Raw genomic sequence first — 23174 nt, forward strand, 5'->3', positions numbered from 1 at the left:
CATTTATAGTGACTGAGGTTTAGATGCTTAAAAGCCCCAGTCCCCATTCATTGTAATTGCACGTAAAAGAACAGCCATAACAATCCTTTAAGAACTCTCCCTTGTGCTCCACAAAAGAAATAAAGTCATATGGGTTTAAAACGATAAGAGGGTGAATAGATGACAGAAATTTCATTTTTCAGTGAACTAATCCTTTAATCTGTTTTACAGTGAACACTAATAGGGACTTTTCCTCTGCGTTTTATTTAGCGTGTGATTTAATTTGGTTCAGGCATCACTACGGACGGACAGTCGCGATGGTAATGCCGGTGTTGGAGACGGAGAGGGTCTAAGGTCTTAGATTGGCACCTACAGCTGTGACACTGGGCCTTTATGGAGAAGCGCTGGGATGTGACCGGGGGGGTTATTGCCTCTGCAGATTTCTCCCTCGAGTTGATTTTCATTTTCTTGATTTTCAAAGTGGCCAGTGATCTGTAACAGGCCTCTACGGCGAGCCGAGGGAGGGGGACATGTACGGAAATGGACAGAGGTTAGCCGAGTCCCGGAATGAGAGTCGTGCCATAACATTGTTCGGGATTTTTCCCTTCTTCCCTCTTGTCAGCAAAATATAAAGGCTGTGTGGACTGTATAGACAGTATATTATAAAATAGTCTCTGTCAGGTAATCTAAAAATATGCTTCGCGTGGTTTCATTTAAGTCAGAAATGTTATTTATTAGGGCCAGGGGGTATGTGGATATGTACTGTTTTGTGCGGCAATAGAAATGTCTTGGAGAGTAAAGATTTAGCTTTTCAGTTTTTACCGTGGTAAAGTTATCTGTCTGGCTTACTGTGGGCAGAGCTGCGTCATGTTATTTACATACAAGAGCAAAAAATCTCAAGGTAATGTGAAAATACAGAGCGAGACGTGTGGTGAACAAATCAAGATGAGAAAAGATTTATTATTCAGGGCACATATTTTTATAAATAAGACAAAAAGCTGTTTTAAAACCATCATTTAAGTGTCATTGTAAAGTATTTAAATTTAATGCATTACACAAAAATAGCAAAGTATTATACAAAGATTTTTCAAGTAAACTGCAAGCAAAAATACAGTAAATTAAGTGTTACAATGATGTATAAATTTGGTAATACATCTCTTCTGGTTACGTTAGGGAAAGTAAACTGTCTCATTACTGTATTAACTGCACATTTGACCTTTTACAATGTAAACTTTTACTTAAAGTTGTACCCTGCGGTGTCTTTCTGTCTCTATAGGGTCATATTTAAATAATAGGCTGTATGTGTTTTATATATCGCGTGATGATTGATAAAATATTTGGACGTGAAGTTGCTCAGAAGTGTCAGGCACAATCTTTGTTCGGCGGATTAAGCGGCCGGCTCGCTGGGTTTGCCGATTTTACACTCCTTTGTGAGTTGGCTTTTGGTCTTGGCTGTCACAAGTTCTGAAGGTTGAAGGGAAAAGCAATGTCAGGAAGCTGATTGGTTGCACAGAATTTCTAAGACAATCTGAATCTCATATTCAGCTACTTTGCCACAGTGGATTAAGATGATCTAAGGGAGCTTTGTGGGCTCGATAAAAATCAGGCACGCCAGAGAAAAGAGCACAGGGAGATTTTTACCCTTTTTGTCCTTCCAAATTAATTGTTAAAGTTATTGTTTCTCCAGACCCGATGCTGTGCACTGCCTGAAGTGGAGAGACGTGTTGCTGTTTAGTTTCATTTCACTGCTCTGAAACACCATAACAAACACACATTTATTTTTCTATTACATTTATTTCAAAGACAAAGCACTTTCTCCGTTTGGTCAGTATTATCGTAGTATTCGATGTAATGTGTGTTTGTTTTGATACGGAGAGCTCTTTAGTTAATGCTGCTGGTATGAATTGGTACTGATCCAAAGACTGATAGGAATATTGACTAATGTCCCACTGCGATCTGGCTGTCTAATGGCTCATATGCATAGCCCGAGGTAAAGTGTCATGGATCAGCACACAGGATCCACACAGCCCACGGCTACTGACGCCCTCTACGTTTCCCTAAAGTGACAGGCTTCAGTCAGGGGGGAGAAAAGATTACAGCTTTGTGTGGAAGTGGCACGGCGCCATATTAAAGGGATAGAAAAAGAGGCCGGACTTCTCCTACAGCAGAACTCAACCTGTCCGTCTGACTCCGAGCTGTTAAAGGTTACTGGAATGTGTGCCAGTCGATTGGACGAGCGAAAGCTTTCTCAGGTTATTAACGGCTGTGATAGATACGGATAGAGCACCCGAGCCGATAGCTTAACCCTTCGCTTCATCCAAAGGAACGCTGTGAAAGAAGTAAGATCGGTCTGGCAAACATACAGTGTGTTGTGTGTGTTTTGTGGAATTAGTAGACCTTGTTGTTTGGCTGACAAATATTACTCCAACCCCTTGAGTTTGGCCATCTCCAAGTCATCTTTCATTATCTTGCCACAAAGTGGAAACTTTCCAGAAGTTTTTTTTCTCCGAAAGCATTTGGTTATTACAGGAATAAAGTAAGCTGTCTTCATTTGAATTCTTGGCAGTATGCTTTTATTATAAGTCATTAATTTACAGAATCAATGCTGGGAACATCTTTTGTGATCTCATATTAAATTTTAGCCCTGAATCCAGCCCTTGGCAAAAATTACTCGCATCGTTAAAAAATATTTAATTAGGCTGCGGTTTATTCGCGGCTCACAGGGGAGATAGGATGTGCACGAGGAGGGTCGCGTCTCCTGCTGCTGAGGGAGATTGGATGTGAACGGAGACCACGGGGTCAGAGACTCAGTCAAGGACTCCCATTTTCCAAGGTCAGACAGGTAGAGAGGTTCTCCCCTGGGTCTCTGCTCAGAGAAGACAGCTACGATTGGACCTTAATTATGTCTTCCCTTTAAGCCACTGCTGGCTTTTGTTTTTCCTGGGATATCTGTCCTCACCGGTGTCCACCACAACAATAGCGTCGCTTTCATGTCGGCCTGCTATTATTTCATAGGCTCGGTAATCAGATGATTTACTAAGAACTCTAATGGATGAGACCGCGTATGAAAATGAAAAGTTCAATTAAGGTCTTGTCAATCATCATTTATAGTGAGGTCTATACTTGTCTTATGGCTTTTCAATGGGCGATTCCACATAAAATCACTTTTACACATAACATGCAAATCATTTCATCAGGGGTCTTCAACTACCAAGTTGCCAAGGCCAGATTTAAAAAAATTTAAATATGATGCGGGCTAAACTTCTACCCCTATATTATATATTTTTTAGTGCTGGGCAAAGATTAATTATCACGATCAATCGCACACAAAATAAAAGTAAATTTTTGTATAATATATGTGTGTGTGCGGTGTGTAGTTATTATGCATATTTAAACACACAGACATACATATATAAATTTCAGATAATTTTTATTTATATATATATATATATATATATATATATATATATATATATATATATATATATATATATATATATATATATATATATATATATATATATATATATATATATATTAGTGCTGGGCAAAGATTAATAGCGATTAATCGCATACAAAATAAAAGTGTATTTTTGCATAATATATATGTCTGTGCTGTGTGTAATTATTATGTATATACAAATACACACCCAGTCATGTATGTATTTACGAAACATTTACATGTGTATAAATATTTATTTCTAGTTTTATATATTCTATATTAGTTATAAACAAAAATAAGGGATATATAAATAAAAAATGTTCTGAAATGTATATATGTATGTGTCTGTGTTTAAATATACATAATAATTACACACAGCACAGACATATATATTATGCAAAAATACACTTTTGTATGCGATTAATCGCGATTAATCTTTGCCCAGCACTAATATATATATATATATATATATATATATATATATATATATATATATATATATATATATATATATATATATATATATATATATATATAAATATAAATAAATATATATACACATTTAAATGTTTTTTTAATTGCATACATGTGTGTGTATTTATATATACATAATAATTACACACAGCACACACTTGTATATTATGCTAAAAATCACTTTTATTTTGTATGCAATTAATCGCGATTAATCTTTGCCCAGCACTAATATTTTTTACTTTGACCTATTATATTTTTATATATGTTATAGGCTATATATTAAAAAACATGAACAGTAAAAGTGCACACCTCTTGTATCCAGTACTTTGCCTTTTAATTACTGAAAACGTATATTTTATTTTATAATATTTTAAAACAATTGCAGTTTAATATTGCAACAGCCAAATGTTAATAGTTCAACTATAAACATTGCACAAAAAAGTGCAAGTGTAAATAATCAAAATATGTATTTTTGCAGCTTTCATAAATGTTTACATTTCAAGTAAACATATGCATGCAATTACAACATATAGCAATCTTCTCCTAATGACTAAAATTGCACCACATGTTTTGTTTTTAATATTATAAAATTATATAGGTTATAAACCGCCTTTCCACTTTACACTACATTCATACACGACAGTGGGAGTTCGTCCCCTAGTGGCAGTCGTATGAAATTTCAGTTTGATCGTAAATCTGTGCCAAAATGAGAGCTCATTCCAGCTCAAGAGCCTTCAATCTACGAATATTTACCATAGTGAAATAAAAAAGAATCCAAAGAATGAATCAATAAATAGCTATGCATATATGCCAAGTGTTACTTATAAAGTTAAACAAAAAGTAATTAATAATTTTCAATATTTTGAGGTGGATTGTGGGATTGATGGTTGATCTTGTATAGCTCAGTGGTAGAGCGTTGTGTTAGCAGTGCAAAAAGACAGGTTTGGTCCAGTTATTTGAAAAAGATAATTCGATTGGTCCATTTATTTTACATTGACATTATAGCACAGTGCTGTTTGCACACTAGAGAGTGCACATGAATTTTCGTTTAGTGTGAGAAATACATGAGTTTTTTGGGGGGTTGCAGCTTGCCTATCTGTGCAGCAGCACCTGCATAATTGAATCAGGACTGATGGAGCCCAGCTGGAGGAAACAAACAGAAGAAGCAATGATTTGATGCCCACAAACACTATCTGAGGGTCCAAAAGAGCTCTCGCTGAATCACTTCATCATTCACTCACGTTATCAATTGATGGGAATGAAACATGAATCATTTATTAAAAGAGTAATTACATGCTATCAAATGTATAATGTCCCATTTAGCACATTCGTGTTAAATGCTTTAATTAATTCTGAACCCTGGAGCCAACATCAGTTTATTTGATTAATACTTTTTTTAAAGTCACTGACATTTTCAGGAAGTGGAAGAGATTTTCCTTCCCCTCAAATGTGTTTAATATTTTTTCTGTCCCTAAGGATCTAAGTGTTTTCCAAGTTTATGTGTTGACACTCAGGAAAAATAGCTAAATTAATCAAATACATATTATCCAATGCATCATAAAGCTGTTTATTTTGTTTTAAGAAGCCGCAAGTGACAGTCCTGAAACTTAAAAAACTCAAAAAACCTTTAGTAGGAAAATAAAATAAACTATTTAATAAGAAAGAATAAATAACCCAATTACGACACAAGTTTAGTGGGAATACTTTCATTTGACAGTCTCGTATTACTCACCGTGACTTTGTTTACATGCACAAATTTTGTCAATCTGACTGAATTTAATCCAATTGAAGGTTACGACAATACAGTTTACATGCAGCCTAAACATTGCAATCTGATTAAAATGTTTGTTTACATGTACATTCTATATAATCCTAACTGTACATCTGTGCAGCAAGGGTTGCCAGATTCGCATATCAAAACCATCCAAAACTTTCCCAAAATGCCAATGACTATTCACAGTCCAAATACCAATAACTTATGAAATCCTTAACCTGCAGAAAAAAACCAAGTGGTGGAAACAGTTTAAACAGTAGCCCAAATCTAAACTCTTAAAGCAGAGGACTTGGCAACCCCACACTGCAGACAACATCTCTGGTTGAGTTCACGCTTTATCTCTGGTAAAAGTTCTTAGTTTTCAGATAATAGGCAATCAAAACACTTTTCAAAACGCACAACGCTATTTATACTACCATTCAAGCGTTTACATGCGTACTTTTCTCCTGAAGACATAACCCCCCACCGCCCGTTCAATACGATCGAAATTTGCATCCGATCGACCTCAATCATATTGATTTACATGAAAGCTTTACAATACGATTGAGCCATCAATCCGATTACAAACAAATAATTTGGCATAGCTAGTGTGTTTTATCATCGACAGTGAGTCATGATTGTGAATTTACATGCGTGGTCCAGGCCAAAATATTTCTGGACTCCAAACAGGTTAATCCTGGCGGAGCGTGAGGTGAGAGCCGTCACACCTTATGTTTAATTCCAGTGACTATTTGTGTCGTACTAATAGAGACGAGAGTTGGCAGCTTTCTATTGGCATTTTTGGAGGTGCGGTGATACCTGACACAGCATCAACAAAGGTCGCGCTGTCGCATTGGTGGTGACGTGTTTAATAGTAATTTATTACATTTACACAATATTCATTACATATTTATTAATTCATACAAATATTGCACATATTTTCATTCACACTACTACCCGCCCGCATGGAGTAAATTATACGCCCGCAAATTTTAGGAATGTCACAATCCACTCGTTTTAGACACTTTTATGCGGGTATCCGCGGGTACCCGACCCGTTGCAGGACTCTGATTTACCTCCATTATTGCTAATGCTTCTCCAACAACATACACAACAATACTTCTTTGATTTGCATGTGTAAATGCATGTCGACGCAAACTACGACGCATAATTATGTCATAAAAACTGACAGGCAGCCTATGACGAAGTGACTACAACCGCTAGGCCACATCATAATCATGAAATGCCGGAAACAGGAAGCCGCCCGTCATGTGATGAACAGATTTGACAGATTGTGATTATAGGTTTGATAAAACAGAACAGCTGACATTTCTGAAACCTTGCTAATGAAGGTCTTCCTTCTTTACACCAGTTAATAACGTCACATCTTTTTCCCATTTCCCATGTCTCTACATTTGGAGAATCAGGTGATTTCATGAATACATGCCAGAGGAGCAGGGGGGTTGGGTAAAGCTCTTATTGAGTGACCTTCTACAAAATAAGCATGTTGCTGGTGGGCTCTGTCCACATCTCCACTCCACAGGGCTCATTTACAATGCAAAACCCTCTGCTGTAATCCAAGTGTCCTTTATGCAATCACAGAGCATAATCTGCCCGTCTCTTGTTACAGACAACACTTTACTGCGGCGACCGCGGCACAATGAATATTAGAGCTGATATTATTTTCTCGGTGCATTGTTCACCCATCTTTGCATCAGAGAGATTAAGGCGAGACGAGTGCTTTGTGCAACCACTTGTGTTGAAAAGTGGACTCATTCTAATACTGTTAAAATAGTCGACAGGGCCGTGTTCATGAATTATAATGGACACAATGGGTCTGTCCGCATGAGAGAGATAGCTTTGCATATCATCTTTACAATAAGTGCTTTAAAAATCTACTTGTGTGTAATGTATTCACACTATGATTTCTTCGTTTGACTTTAGTTAATAATACAAGTTTCAGTGTCAGAAGATATATAGGTATGTTTTAGGATTTGTTGGTGTTAACGCGGGTCCTTGAAATCCTTGAAAGTTTGTGAATCTGGGGAAAAAATCCAAGGCCCTGTAAAGTTTTTGAAAATATACATACATAGATACAGGTCATTGAACGTGCTTTAATCTATTTTATGCAAGAAGTTTTCTGAAAAAAAAATCCATATTATTTCCTGTGTAGTGTAGGATAATATCATAAAAATCTAGTCTTTTTAGCACACGTGTTGAACTGTTCGCTTTAAATGCTTATATCTTCTGTATGCAAATGTTGATACCAAAATGCTTTTTTGCATAGTTGTGTTTGACATGAAAACGTCTCTTGTTACGTATGTAACTGTTGTTCCCTGAGAAGGGAACGAGACGCTGTGTTTCCCTTGCCAATTGCCATACTTCCTGTATCCCTTAAACTGCGTCTTTGGCAATATTTCAGATAGCGATATACTTCCTGGCTCCCGCGTCACTCTGTATTTGTTGTTAAGCCTCACCATTGGTTGAATTTGATATACACAATTAGACGCACTTATACCTGGAGGCGTCCCCAAAGTTTCACCGCAGTGACGCAGCGCGAGTTCCCTCGAAAGGGAACTGTAACAATGTATCTTAAAAGGTAACACAATGTAACCTTGCTCTCACTTGTAATGTGTCCCCACATTTAGTACTTGAATTTGAAGGTATTGGACCTGGAAAGTCCTTGAAAGGTCCTTGAATTTGAAGTTTACTAAGGTGTGTGAACCCTGTAAACGTAATAATTTTAAGTGTCAATTTTAAAATCAAGTGTTTGTTGTTTATGGGGCGGTTTCCCGGATAGGGATTAGACTAGTCCTAAACTAAAATAAATGTAAAAGCTGTCCAAACTGAAAACAACTTATAACTGACATATCTTAAAATACATCAATGCCCTTTGTTTTGCATCAAAATGCTTGCCAGTAATGTTTTTAGTAAGGCATGTTTGTTAAAACTAGTTATATTTCCTTATTAAAATAAGGCCAAGTCCTGGCTTAAGCTAATCCCTGTCTGGGAAACCACCCCTATATGTTTATGTGGTGTTTTAAATATGCTTTAAGACAAACCATGTGTTGAGTGCCTTCCAGAAAATGTACTTCTTTAAATATATACACATACTATTTAAATGAAAGAACAACTCTCTGCTTTCAAACAAAAAAAAACTGTTTCATCTTATCTTCATTTGTTCTCTTTTTATCACCTCTCAAATATGGGTAGGTTTCTTCAAAAATACAAAATTTTTAGCAAAAAGCTGAGATAAATGTGTTTTTTGAAGGACTTTTGATAGAGATCAGATTCAAAGCGATCCTCAAAACATACATGGAGTTTGAACTGTTTCTTCTGGGTTTTATAAGTTGGGTAAGAGTGCCACCTGGTGGAGAATAGCAGAAATACAGATTGCCGGAAAAACTTGTCATTGACAGGGAAGCGTTTTCTGTTAATTGACGAGTTAACTCATCAATGGCGGAGAAAGGGTTAAAAGCATGAAGAAGTTACTGTCACAGGAAAAACTTTCATACAGTATATGCTATTATGGTGCTCAAAGATGAGTTTTAAATGACAATAGAGACAGAGCGCAGCGCGTCATAACCTGAAAACCACGCCCACCGGGGGGGGAGCAATCCAACCGTCTCCATTGACTTTGTATTGCGAGAGGCCGCCTCCTTGTCATTTTTGGCTTATAACGAAAAACAGAATAATGCCTTAAAGCTGCTGTGTGACAATATGTACAGCTAACAAGCCAAAAAACCCCAAAATACGTTTTTATAAGCTGTCGAGCCGTAAAACTCAGCCTTTGAGGAGAAAAAAATGGATCGCCGACTATGTTTCCCTCTAGTGGACGCAGTTCTACTAATATGAGTACTATGAAAAGTTGCCTGTTTCCACTTTTGTGTCTTTAAACACTCGTTTTTTGGTGTCGACAGCTTATAAAAACTTATTTACAGATTAAACTTAAACACAGAATAATACCTAAAAGCTGCTGTGTGACAAGGTGTACAGCTAACAAGCCAAAAAACCCAGAAATAAGTTTTTATAAGCTGTCGACCTCAAAAAACAAGACACAAAAGTGGAAACAGGCAACTTTTCATAGTACTCATATTAGTAGAACTGCGTCCACTAGGGGGAAACGTAGTCGGCAATCCACTTTTTTCTCCTCAAAGGCTGAGTTTTACGGCTCGACAACTTATAAAAACTTATTTCTGGGTTCTTTGGCTTGTTAGCTGTACATATTGTCACACAGCAGCTTTTAGGCATTATTCAGTTTTTTGTTATAAGCAAGAAATGACAAGGAGGCAGCCTCTCGCAATACAACGTCAATGGAGACGGTTGGATTGTTTCCCCCCGGTGGGCGTGGTTTTCAAATTTGCATAACTGTGCTCTGTCTCTATAGGGGGACTTTAAAATGTTGGCAATATTTTAGATTGATATATCAATACATTTTTATCTGTATCTACATGATTGTTTTGCTAATCTGGTTTCTCAAGGTTAAATGCAAACATAAAATGTTCTTTTTTTTATTTTATCGAACGGCTTGTTTTTTACTTTTATTTGGATTGAACTCCAGTCATCTGTAAGCCGGTCGAAACCCTCAACCCAAACTCTTTAGTTCTTCAAAAGGAATCCTCAATTCTTTGGTCTAGTGGATATAGGCAGAATGTCAGTATTCCAGAGAAAGATCCAGAAAGTCTTACTTGGATTGTGCCTGCAGCTTTTTGATGCCCAGGGACAAAAAAAGAAGAAGAAAAAGAAACGAGGAGGTGCTGTTGGTGCTGTGTAGTATGTGAAAGAGAGACAGAAAAAGCGAGTTTGAGAAACAGATATCTATCTGGTTTGTTTTATGATGTATTTCCTGTGATTTTCCTGTATGTCATACAGTAAAGATGCTGTAAATAAATTGCAAAAGTGCACAGTTATGATATATCCCTTCCTCTTGGATACAAACTAAATTTCTAATAAAATCTTTTGCTTGGCTGTTAACTTTAAATTCCCGTTATTCCTATAAAAGTGATTGTTCCTTTCCTTATTGTTTCTACTCTAAATAATAATTTGTAAAGGACTAAATTGCTTTAAGGGACATTAAAGGGATTATTCTCATGTAATCCGCAGGTCCCTGTAGACGTGGACCTGATCTCAGAACAGTGTAGAGCAGGATTACAGAAACATAATAAGGGGATATTTAAGAAGTGCGGGGCTGCTCTACAGTCACTAATATTTTAACTGCCTGTTGTTTTATTCTTGTCATCCCCAGTTAGTAACAGTAAATCTGTTTTCTCAACCATTTAGTAAATTAGCATGTTTATAGGTTAGACAAGCACACGATAATCATTTCATTATTCAGACGAGCTCTCGGCCCTAAGGAGCAAAAAGTTTTGTCACAACATTATAGAGAAAAAGCACAGGAAAATTTAGGAGCACAAGACCTTGTTACAGTGGTGAATAATCACATTAAACTTACTAGGAAAGAAAGTTGGGTAATACTAAAAGCTGTGGTTTTATTGCTAAAATAAAATGTAGATTTACGCTGGAAGTGTAATTATTAATGGTCACTTATAGTCCGTCCATCTCTTGATTCCTGTGTTTCAGGTAGAGCTGACGGGCAGCAGCGTGTTCGATTACGTTCACCCGGGCGATCACGTGGAGATGGCCGAGCAGTTGGGTATGAAGTTACCGCCGGGCAGAGGTCTGCTGTCCCAAAGCGCCGGGGGTGAGGATGGGGCCAGCTCCGCTTCTTCTTCATCTCATTCTGAGACACCTGAGCCAGGTAAGATCATCTTAAAGAAAATGTGGAGTCTTTTCGTGATTTTCGTGGGGAAAAATCCTTGATCTTGCGGCACGTTTTCTTAAAAAATGCAATGGAATATTTAGGATTTTTATGCAATTTTATGTGATGAAATTGGGGGAACTTGCCAAAGTTGCGGGAACTTACAAAAATTGCGGGAACTTGCAAAAACTGAGGGGCCTTGCAAAAATTTTTGGAACTTGCAAAAATTACGGGAACTTGAAAAAATTGCGGGAACTTGCAAAAACTGCTGGGCCTTGCAAAAATTGTTGGAACTTGCAAAAATTGCGGGAACTTGCAAAAACTGCTGGGCCTTGCAAAAATTGTTGGAATTTGCAAAAACTGCGGGGCCTTGCAAAAATTGTTGGAACTTGCAAAAACTGCGGGGCCTTGCAAAAATTGTTGGAATTTGCAAAAACTGCGGGGCCTTGCAAAAATTGTTGGAACTTGCAAAAATTACGGGAACTTGAAAAAATTGCGGGAACTTGCAAAAACTGCGGGGCCTTGCAAAAATTGTTGGAACTTGCAAAAATTACGGGAACTTGCAAAAATTGCGGGAACTTGCAAAAACTGCGGGGCCTTGCAAAAATTGTTGGAACTTGCAAAAATTGCGGGAACTTGCAAAAACTGCTGGGCCTTGCAAAAATTGTTGGAATTTGCAAAAACTGCGGGGCCTTGCAAAAATTGTTGGAACTTGCAAAAACTGCGGGGCCTTGCAAAAATTGTTGGAATTTGCAAAAACTGCGGGGCCTTGCAAAAATTGTTGGAACTTGCAAAAATTACGGGAACTTGAAAAAATTGCGGGAACTTGCAAAAACTGCGGGGCCTTGCAAAAATTGTTGGAACTTGCAAAAATTGCGTGAACTTGCAAAAATTGTTGGAACTTGCAAAAATTACGGGAACTTGAAAAAATTGCGGGAACTTGCAAAAACTGCGGGGCCTTGCAAAAATTGTTGGAACTTGCAAAAATTGCGGGAACTTGCAAAAACTGCGGGGCCTTGCAAAAATTGTTGGAACTTGCAAAAATTGCGTGAACTTGCAAAAATTGTTGGAACTTGCAAAAACTGTTTTCAGCTTTAGCGGCATTTCAATGATAATCACGTCACATAATCTAGTCACTTTATAACGTTCCCATGGCAACAGGGGACATGGCTGCGCATGTGTGAAGTAAATGCAACATTTTTCAACTTTTTGCTAAGATATATGTGATTTTTGCTACGAAAATGCAGGGATTATAAAATAATGCAAGCCCCACATACTTATTTATGTTGCGACGTGTGGCGTATCTGGAAAAAATGCGTCACCTGCATAAATATGCAGACTTTGGCTGATTATGCGTTAAATCATCATAATCGCATTTTTCTGGAGGGACTGTATAATGTTAATGCGATTGAACGTTAAACAGGTGTGAAATTGTGTGGCATTGGCAAACAAATGATAATGGTTGTTTTTCTCAAACAAGTTAGGGTTAGGGTTTTTCACAATTACTAAACTCTTAACTCTTTCACCGCCAGCATTTAAAAAAAAAAGTTGCCAGCCAGCGCCAGCGTTTTTCATGATTTTCACCAAAGTTTAATGCCTTCCAGAAAATGTTCTTCTTTAAATATATAAACAAACAATATACCAAATGAAAGACCCTCTGCTTTCAAACAAAAAAAAACTGTTTCATCCTACCTTCAGTAGTTCTTTTGTAATCAGCTTTTGAATATGGGTAGGTTTCTGCAAAAACACCACATTTTGAGCAAAAAGCAGAGATAACTCAATTTTTGTGACGGACTTTTCATAAAGATCCCATTCAGAGCGATCTTTAAAACAGACACGGACATGCAGGCGCTTGCCATAGGGCAATACTTCCGGGTTTATAAAGTTGCGGAAAGACGGAAAATCTCGTCATTGGCGGGGAAGCGTTTTCTCTTAATTGACGAGATATCTCGTCAATGGCGGTGAAAGAGTTAATTCTTCCCCAAAATATTTAATTACTAACATGGGATATTAGTTACACAGTGCTTGCGCTAAATGCACTTTCTTTGATGTTTTATTATCATTTATAGCTTTATGGGGCGACTGTATATTCACATATCATCTGTGATCTTGTCTGAGCAAAAATAATAAACCAGAAACATTCTTAAAATACATAAACAAGTTAAAATATTAAATGAATCTAATCGCTGGTCGTTTTGACTTTTTTGTTGTTTGTGATCTTCAGATTTAGGCTTCATTGTTTATATTGTGTGAACTTTGAGTTGTTTATTGATTTATTTAAATTCTAAGTCATGTTGTTTTTTTTCAAATCTGTGCTTTATTTAGTGTCACTGTAAGGGGTCTTCATAATGCGTTGAGACTATAAGTGGACATTCAAGATCGTGTTGTGTGCGTAAACATGGATAATCCCGCACGTTTGATAGGATTCGGCAGATGATCAGTCCGAAGTCTCTGGGGACGGCCCATACTGTAACACAGGCTTACCCCGCTCCCGAATTTAATTAGAGGAATTGTATGGCGAGGTGACATTCCTCATTGGAATTCCTGGCAGGACTCTTATAGACTTTGCCTTCCAAATGTTCCCATTTTCATTGTGTTGTACTGATGATAATTTAAGTATTAGGGGAAAATCCATTTATAAATTAAACAAAATGACTTGATATCCATCAGTCCCCGAGTTCATCAAGCTGTTCAAACATGAGAGAGATTGGCTGCTCGGCCCGGGTCTTCCGAGAGCTTCAGTAATTAGATCTGCCAAGGATTTATTCTTTGCTGATTGGAGCTTTAAATTAATTGAAGTTCCACATTTGTGGTTTTGTCCTTTTCATGTTATTTTTTTAACCAGCAGAAATTTCACACTGGCAGACTGCGTGCGCGTGTGTGCATATATGTGTGTAGGTGCATGTGTGTGTTCGAGGTGTGTGCGTGTTCATTTCGGTGGCAGTGTGAGAAGGGGGTGTTAATGGTTGATGGGTGAGGGCGGTTGGTCTTCTGACACTGAGATTTATTTGTGTACACAGACTCATTATAGATGATGCTTGACAATCAGACAAAGAGCACCAAGTTTTGCATTTAACACTAAATCAACACTGAAAGTGACACGATACAACACACTCCAACAAAAGTAAAACTACACGGCCCTTGTACTGTGAACTGCTTTCTAGATTACAACGTAAATCTTGCAGTAATTTGGCACACAACAACTTGGCTTCTTTGGCTCAACATGTAAAAATGTCATCTAGAATTAAGCAAATACAGTATTTTTCGGACTTTAAGCCGCATTTTTTTCATAACTTGGCTGTATTTATGTAATTCAATGGATTCAGTTATGCGGAAGGACGAGTATGCGAACTTCGCACGCAATGCATGCTGGGAACCATTCCGACAATTGTTTTTTTTAAATTGCTTGTTCAGATTACTCAGTTTGGCAAGTTGGGTGAACGAATTGGACAAAAACTTATATATCTAAGTCCAGTCAACAAAATAATATTTGTTAGCTGAATGATTATGCTTTTTTCATTCAGTGAACACAAAATAATGAATTGATGCCCTTCAACAAAGAAATCTTTGTTCAAGTTACTTAATTTTCTTTGTTGAATGAACATTTTAGAGTTGGATTTTTTACAGTGTATGGTTTATCGTTTAAATAACTGATAATATTACTTTAACGTACAGCCTACTGTTCTGTCTGCTATTGTTTAGTTGAATAACTTGCCTTTCCAGATTAAATGTCTGTTCTTCGACTTGGATTTTGTGAAATCATTTTCTAAATAAACACGGCGTATAGTCCACTTATATATTTTATTTCGTCTTAATGACGCATTTTTGAATGAAGCGGTTTATACTCCGGTGCGGCTTATAGTCCGGAAAATACGGTATATGAGACACAATATGAGAAATATAACCCTGGAAAACAAAATGAGTCATAGGGGTCAATTTTGTTAATATTTTTATATGAATAAGCTTCCCATTGTTGTTTGGTTTGTTAGGATTTACCAATATTTGGCCGAAATACAACAATTGGAAAATCTGGAAACCAAGTGTGCAAAAGATCAAAATAATGAGAAAATCAACTTTAAAGTTGTCCCAATTTAGTCTTTATCAACATAATAAATACATTTTTGATACATTTACGTTAGGAAATATACAAAGTATCCTAATGGAACATAATCTACTTAATATCTTAATGATTTTTGGCATGAAAAAATTTACAATATTGTCCCATAGACTGTATTGTTGGCTTTTGATACAAATATATCTACGCGACTTATGACTGGTTTTGTGGTCCACGGTCACATATTCTCACAAATATTTATATCATAAAATAGAAAAATTTTTACATTTTTTCTGATGACATCACACCTCCGTATAGTCACTTCTGGAGTTTATTAGTTACATGGCATTTACAGTTCAGATGATTGGCACAAAAACAACTCTAAAATGAGTTCCTATGAATAAAAATGCTAACATCTTGCTCGCTTTATCTCTCTCGCTCGCTTTTTCTCTCTCTCTCTTTCTCTCTCTCGCTCTCTCTCTCTCTATCTCTCTCTCTATGACTGGATTTGGCATAGAGATGGCATAAAAACACAACTGGCATACTGTTTTATACAGTTTTTTGTACTGTTTCTTAATGTTTTGTGCCATTTAGCTCAGTTAGTAATGTTGCTTTTAGTTAAGTTTAGTTACTACCCAACACTTAATGCATACAACATTAGCACTATAGACCATAAAAAAGTGTATTGCAGTGATTTTATCTCAGTTAGGATAAAAAATTATTTTTTTCCTGGACAAAGCATAGGAATTACATCAATACAGAATTAATATTTTGCATATATAGGATACATAACAACAGCTTACTTCTTTAATTTGTATTTTTGGAAACACTTTACAGCAAAGTTGCATTTGTTTGATTTTTTTTATTAATGTTAGCTTATGCCATTGCAATTGTTAGTTTATTGAGCATTAAAGGCTGGGTGCATGATTTTTTGAAAAACACTTTGGAAAAGGGAGTCGGGCCGAGTACCAAAACACATTTGTAGCCAATCAGCAATAAGGGGCGTGTCTACTAACCCAGGGATTCCCAAAGTGTGGTACGCTCACCCCCAAGGGGTACGCAAGCTGCCACTAGGGGGTGCGCGAGAGAAAAAATGTAATGGCAGTCTCTTTCTTTAAGTGGGATTTTCCATACAATAAATAAATAAAAAACCATGAACAGTAAACATTTCCTTTGTAATTGCGTTTATTTTAAATAAAAAAACTATAATTTATTAGTTTTTGATAGAAACGTAGAAAACATTTTCAGAGATCATGCACCCCGCCTTTAACTAATGTTAACAGACTAATTTCTACATATGTGATGCGTTCTGGTAATACCCGTCCGATGTCGCGCTGAAACATTTTCAGAAAAATCTTAAAAATAACTTGGATGTCATTTTTTGTCAAAATTAGGTTTTTATTAAATTATTATTCTTGTCTATCATCTCTGAAAATATCTAGGCAAAATTCACTTGTTTAGTCCGGAGCGGTGGAGGTGTAACACAGACGTTTTTAGCTTTTCCTCTCTAGCTTTTCCTCACACTACAAGGAAGTTCATCTATTAAAATAAAACACATAACATGTAGATTGAAGTTATATTAATGCACGCCTCCCACCAGTCCTGTGTAGAATATGGCAAGATTTTATACAAAGTTATGATAAAATCGTGGAGCAAAAGTTCAGAGAATATGCCCATGATAAACAATGTAAAACTTTACTTAAAGTAATCGTAAAATACAATACAAGTGAATATATGAGGTTCAGATAATATAATAATAATGTTCAAATGTCTTCAAGTGTTGTGTGTTTCTCAAAGTGACCATTTTGTGTCTTTAACGACATGTACAGAGACTGAAATACTTTACCACAGTAAAGTGATTTTTTTCAAGATTCTGTTCAAAACCTAAAATTGGTCAAATTTCACCATTTTAACTGGTTTTCCCAGATCGCATCACATATTATTAAAGAAACAAGACATATCACATTTAAATACTGATTAAAAGTGCAAGATACTGCAAGGAATGAATAAAACAGCAGAGTTAACCTTTTGTTGAACTGTATATGAGGCTGATGGACTGGGAACATTGTGTGTAGAGCGTATCGTCCCAGCACGGGGCAGCTGTGTCGTCTCAGGGCACCCGGAGCCGCGGTCGCCCGTAGGCAGGGTGATGGGACTCTCCTACAGGATTAGACCTTTGATTTGTGTGGATTCTCCTCTAGCCTTTAACAGGTGTCTGCTGGTGTGGGTGACATTTGAAATGCAAATAGAGCTCTTTTCCACAAGGCCTCTGAATCTACCCCGTCGGACCCGAATAATACCCCCGGTCCAGTTCATACACACACATACACCTACATGTTCATGCACGGCCGTCATTGTTGTATACGCACACATCTACTGTACAGTACACAGACACACATATACTGTACAGAAATGCTGTCAGATAAAGGTTAGATTCTCTTTAAAGTCGTCTAGCTCATTTAAATGGCTTAACTCAATGGGAACCCACATCATTGTATATTTTGTATCTCTCACATCTGACACAGCTGAATTGAGCTGATGATTTGAATCAGATGTGTTAAATAAAGGACACATACCATATAAAATGTGCTTTGGATACCCAGGAGAAGACCGCTGGCTTAGACGATTGTTCACACCCTTCGGTGATTGTGCCCAGAAATGTGTTTGAGTCTTATTCAGCCGTAGGGCACTTAGGACACCAGAGGCATCTAGCCGAGGTCGTTGACCTTAGCCGGTGTTGGCCGTTCGCTGTCCGGGACATTTGGGACTTATGCAGTCTGCATAAACCAGAATTCCCTCTGGTAAATCCTGCTCACTGCCTTCCATAGTATATTTGGCACATATAGAGACGCGCCCTTGAGAAGTGGAGTTGGGGTCACGCGAGCAGTAAGCAGTAATGCAAATAATAGGATTGGTGCACATGCAACTAATACATCTGTCAAACCAGGATGCTTTTGTTAGCAAACATGCTGGTTTAGTTTTAGATATACACATAGTTTAGATGCGATTCCACAAAATGTATTTGGACTCTTAGGTCATACTTAAATACAATGCATTTTATAACAAACATGTTTGACTAATCTTTGACTAGAAAATGTTCAGATACTTTTTTGTTTTAATTTTTAAATGTATTACAGTTTCCGTACATAAACCCTGTTCAGAACATTTTATTGTATCTCTCTCCACAGTATTGACAATACATGTCAAAAACACAGTTTTGTGTGTGTTTCTGTGGAGAATCACATTTATTCATTTATTCATATGCATTTTGTGTTGTAATACCATTTATAACACCAAAAGTAATATAAAAGATTTAAAAAATGGCAACTTGATTTGTCTGCTACACCAACAAAATGTTCTTTGTTAATGCAACTTAACCTGTTTAGTTTTACCCTGTGTAAAAACTAATATTTACAATATGCAATATGCAACGGGTTTCCTCGCAAATTTCTAGTAATGTCAACTAATCCCGGTTAAGAGTTTTAAGTCTATTCAGCTTAAAATTGTTGTTAAAACAGCTTTTAATTTTAATTAAACTTCACTCAAGTTGTTCAAGTACTCATTACTTACATTTTTTAGGGCAACAAGTTTGCTTTATCCGGGCTTACAGTGTACATTTTTACAATAAAAAATGTTAAGATTAGTTAATGGAGAATACACTAACATGAAAAAATTTTATTGGTATTAACTAAAACAGCCTAATAAATGCCCAAAAAATACATATTGCTTTTACTAATGTAGAAAAATGAAGAGTTTAGATGCAAAAGACGCTAAATGCCACCTCCGTCAAAAATGAGACCAATTGATTGTAACCGAATGCTCTCGACATTTACTATACGTTCATCAAATACTTCAAATCTACTTATTCCTGCCCTCAGGCCATTCAGAAATATATTTTTAGGCAGAACGTATGATAAAAAATCGACAAGAAATCATGCCAGGTTTGCATCTGAACTCTTCAAATACAAACTTACTGTAAGGTGTTACCGTGAAAATGTTTAGCTTTACAGTGTGTTGTGCTAGATATCTTTAAAATAAATAACACAGGTTTTATATTTTGTTATCTCATTCAGTGACATTCGAATATTAAAGTGTTGCTTCAGCGGACAAATACTTTTTTGGGCCCACTGTACCATAAACAGCCATCCATAAGAATTCTGCAGCAATACTATAGTATTTTTAGAACCAAGTAAATACTATGGTGTATATATATATAAATATATATATATAGCCTGCTTGTCTTTTAAACTCCAAATTTATCAAACACAATATGAGCTGAATTTCAGTACAGACTATGAAGCAGTTCATAAGATCACACAAACACCTGTGTTGTGAGAAAATGGGATATCAATGGGTTCAAGAGAGATCACATGACCAGCTGTTGGTGGAGTTTTAATTGAAATCTGAAGTTCGTGAGGTCTTCGGCTCAAACATATTGATTTTATTCAGCCTGACCTAGCCAATGGGGTCACGTTTGAACCCGTCTGACATTTTTTCAATTCATCTCACTTTTAGACCTGCAAAACTTCACCCTTTTGTGTGTGTTGTGTGTGTGTGCTACACAACTACAGGAAGTCTTATACAAACTATACCATGTAATTAACCTATGCAGTTTACACAACCATCAATATGTCATTAAAATCAACATGAAGTCACAATTGAATTCTTTGTTGGTCTTTGCACAATAAAATGTTACAACTCTGTCAGAAAACTTGGTTACAAGTATCTTGTGCTGTAGATTGCATACTATACATATCTTCACAGTAATTGTATGTATGTGTATGTATGTACTCTTATGGCACACGGGGCAGAAGAGAAAGTTGGAGAGTTGGTGAGGGAGAGAGATACTGGTGATCTAGGGAATATAGGACAGGATGAAACAATGTCCTTCACATGTTATTGTGCATTAATGACCAGAGGCAGATGTCTCTCAGTTTCTCCCAAGAGAAAGATAGAGAGACAAAGCAATAAAGAGCAAGAACGGCGAGCGCCTGCTAGAACTTTGGATCATGTGCTCCTCTTCATGTTTGTTGATTTTTTTAGCTTATACAAGGTATGCCTGCAAAAAAATCTGCTGTATTGAAAAATGTACACTTTTAAAAGTAAACATGATGCCAAAGAAGAACCATTTTCGGCTGTATGAGAAAATAAAAAAAACCTTTAAGATCCGAACAACCTTTCCGTTTCACAAAAGGTTCATGTATTTGATAAATGAAGAACTTTTAGGTTTAATTAGTTAGGGCGTTGTTTTTCGAAGCTGCCTAAGTAGACAGCATCAGAGCTCACTAGAGTTTGGAGCGGTGACTGATCTGTTTAGGGCTGACAAATGTTCAGAGAGCCGCAGGAGCTGTGAGATTTAGATCTGACGCTGACACATTTAATGTTGCCCAGCCAAAACACCCCGGCCTGGCTTGGATCCAAACAGCACTGGATTCAGAACCAGATGTTTGCTAATGCACAGCCCGGCTCGCTGTACTAGTATGCACATAGAGATGCTGTATGTCAAGAAATCTACAATACTGTAGATGCATTTACTGACACATCACAATCACAGCTTGATTCCACATCAAATTTGTTTTTCTGCAAAGAGCCGTCTCTGTTTATTCCGTCGTACGCTTGGCTTTGATTAAGAATGCAAATCCGACGCTTTTGTCCATCTGCATTTCTGTCAGTAAAGAAACGCATTTAATTAAAATAAACATCAGTGTCTGCTGTGATGTTATGCTGTCTTATCTATAGACATAATCAGTTGAAATCGCAGGCCTGTGTTGTGTCTCTTGCTCTCAGATGTAAATACTAACAGGGTTTCAGCAGCGCAGGTGGCTGTCGGGAGTAAAACACGCATATTTGTTTTTCAGTAGCGTCTATTAGGTGAGACATGACTGGGACACAGATTCTGAGATTTGCAGCTTGATTTTTTTAGCAGTGGTGTTTTCCAATCACAGATGGCAGAGAAAGATCTTGCAGCAGAAGATGTTTCCATCCAGGTTTTGTTATCGACAAAGTGATTATGCGTAAAAACGTTTGCAACATTTGCCGTCTCCAGGCTGTTTCTATTCAAATTGCCTTTTAACGATAAAATGGTGTGCGTGATGATGTAACGAATGATGTCAAAAAACTGCCCTTGAGCCGTTTCCATATATTTTTGCGTATATCGCAAATTATCTATCTAATTTGTTTAAGAGAGAAAGAAAGAAAGAGTATTCAGACAGTTTATTGAAGTGTCAGCTTTCATTTCAATTTTACACAAAAAATAGCAAATGCACGAAAAATCCAAGGAAACGTCAAAAATCCTGCAAAGTTCAGTGGTATAGTCACGGAATATTTTGCTCATTTATCCGTGTCATTGTCAGGGATCTCTGCATTTTTCCGTGTCCATACCACAGACTTCCTTTTCTGTGTCAGTTTCACGTATTGGTTACTCACGTATTGGTTGTTGTTCCTTTTTAAAGTGACACTTTGAAGTTTTTCAACCTTCATAATATATTTTCAAGATCCTTGTGATGGTACATCGACTTAAAATAGGTTGAATGACATGTCCACCATAGCCTGACGGGGTCTGTATCGCTTTTACTCGTACTTTTAAACTTGGGGTTTCGGGTAGTAACCCGAGCACAAAACAAAAAAACTACAAAAATCTGCTTTACGGCATACGTCACTTTCTCCACTTCCTCAAATTCGGCCGTGAGAGCGCCACTATTTATTTTCCTGATGTTTTTGTCATGGCCGAAGCAGCAACTAAGAAAAAGAAACTCAAGGTTTTGTCGAAGGAGACCAGAAAGAGAAAATTGGAGAGTGACAGAATAAAAAGAAGGACGAGGATCAATTATATTGGGACAGCGTTCTCTCGCTGTCGTGAACTAAAGAAGGAGGAGGGGTTTCTGACCGATGCTGACTTGGTCGTCATGCTTTTGTACTAGCAAGTAATGTTATAATGCTTGCATATATAAGTTCTGTCTGGCGCCCGAATATTATTTTTTTACGTGAATTTTACTGGAGGCTACTTGTAGGGTTTAGAGAGAGACTTATATCATGTGACATTGTGGCGCTGTGGTAGCCTCATTGACCGTCATATTTTTTAAAATATAAACTTTAACCAAGCGACCACCGTTACAACTGGCTTAAAATAAAACCCATGAAATTATATTATATGACACATGACATACTGGAAGGCACACTTTGTGATATAAAGAGTGGTCTTCTTTTCCTTTGCGACAGTGCTGCGGCGTTTGTGGCCTCTAGGGGCGCTAAACGTGAAAAATACATGTCTAGCACCCCCTAGTGGCCAAAAAGTTCCATGGTGTGCCTTTAAACCGTTGTCGCTTGGGTTTGGGGTTAGATTTGGGGTTTGGGTTAGGATGTCACTTTAACTATTGGTTTGTACTGTTTTTTTACTGATTTTAAACGATTGTCGCCTGGCGTTAGGGTTAGAGTTGGGTTTGGGTTAGGATGTCATTTTATGTAATAGAAAGTCGTTCTAACCCCAAACCCACGCGAAAATGGTAAGAAAATAGGAAAAACAATTGAGTAACCAATACGTGAAACTGACACGGAAAAGAAAGTCTGTGGTACGGACACGGTAAATGCGGAGATCCGTGACAATGACACGGATAAATGAGCAAAATATTCTGTGACTATAACACGGAAATTTGTGAGATCACGTTGCAAAAATCTGTAGTATGGTAAAGGTATTCAAGAGTCCACACGGAACCGA

The 23174-nt window shown here is 37.1% G+C and overlaps 1 protein-coding gene across 5 annotated transcripts in view; it reads left to right on the top strand.

The window, feature by feature from the left end:
• The window catches only part of npas3 (neuronal PAS domain protein 3), a 371234-nt gene that overhangs the window by 297722 nt on the left and 50338 nt on the right, over positions 1–23174 (top strand). For all 5 annotated transcript variants that reach the window (XM_073869974.1, XM_055171385.2, XM_073869973.1 and 2 more), the window contains one exon: positions 11229–11406. In XM_073869974.1, coding sequence (XP_073726075.1) covers positions 11229–11406 — 178 coding nt within the window. The remainder of the gene's footprint in view (positions 1–11228; positions 11407–23174) is intronic.

This window comes from Misgurnus anguillicaudatus, chromosome 7 (genome assembly GCF_027580225.2).
Source record: "Misgurnus anguillicaudatus chromosome 7, ASM2758022v2, whole genome shotgun sequence".
Lineage (NCBI taxonomy): Eukaryota > Metazoa > Chordata > Actinopteri > Cypriniformes > Cobitidae > Misgurnus > Misgurnus anguillicaudatus.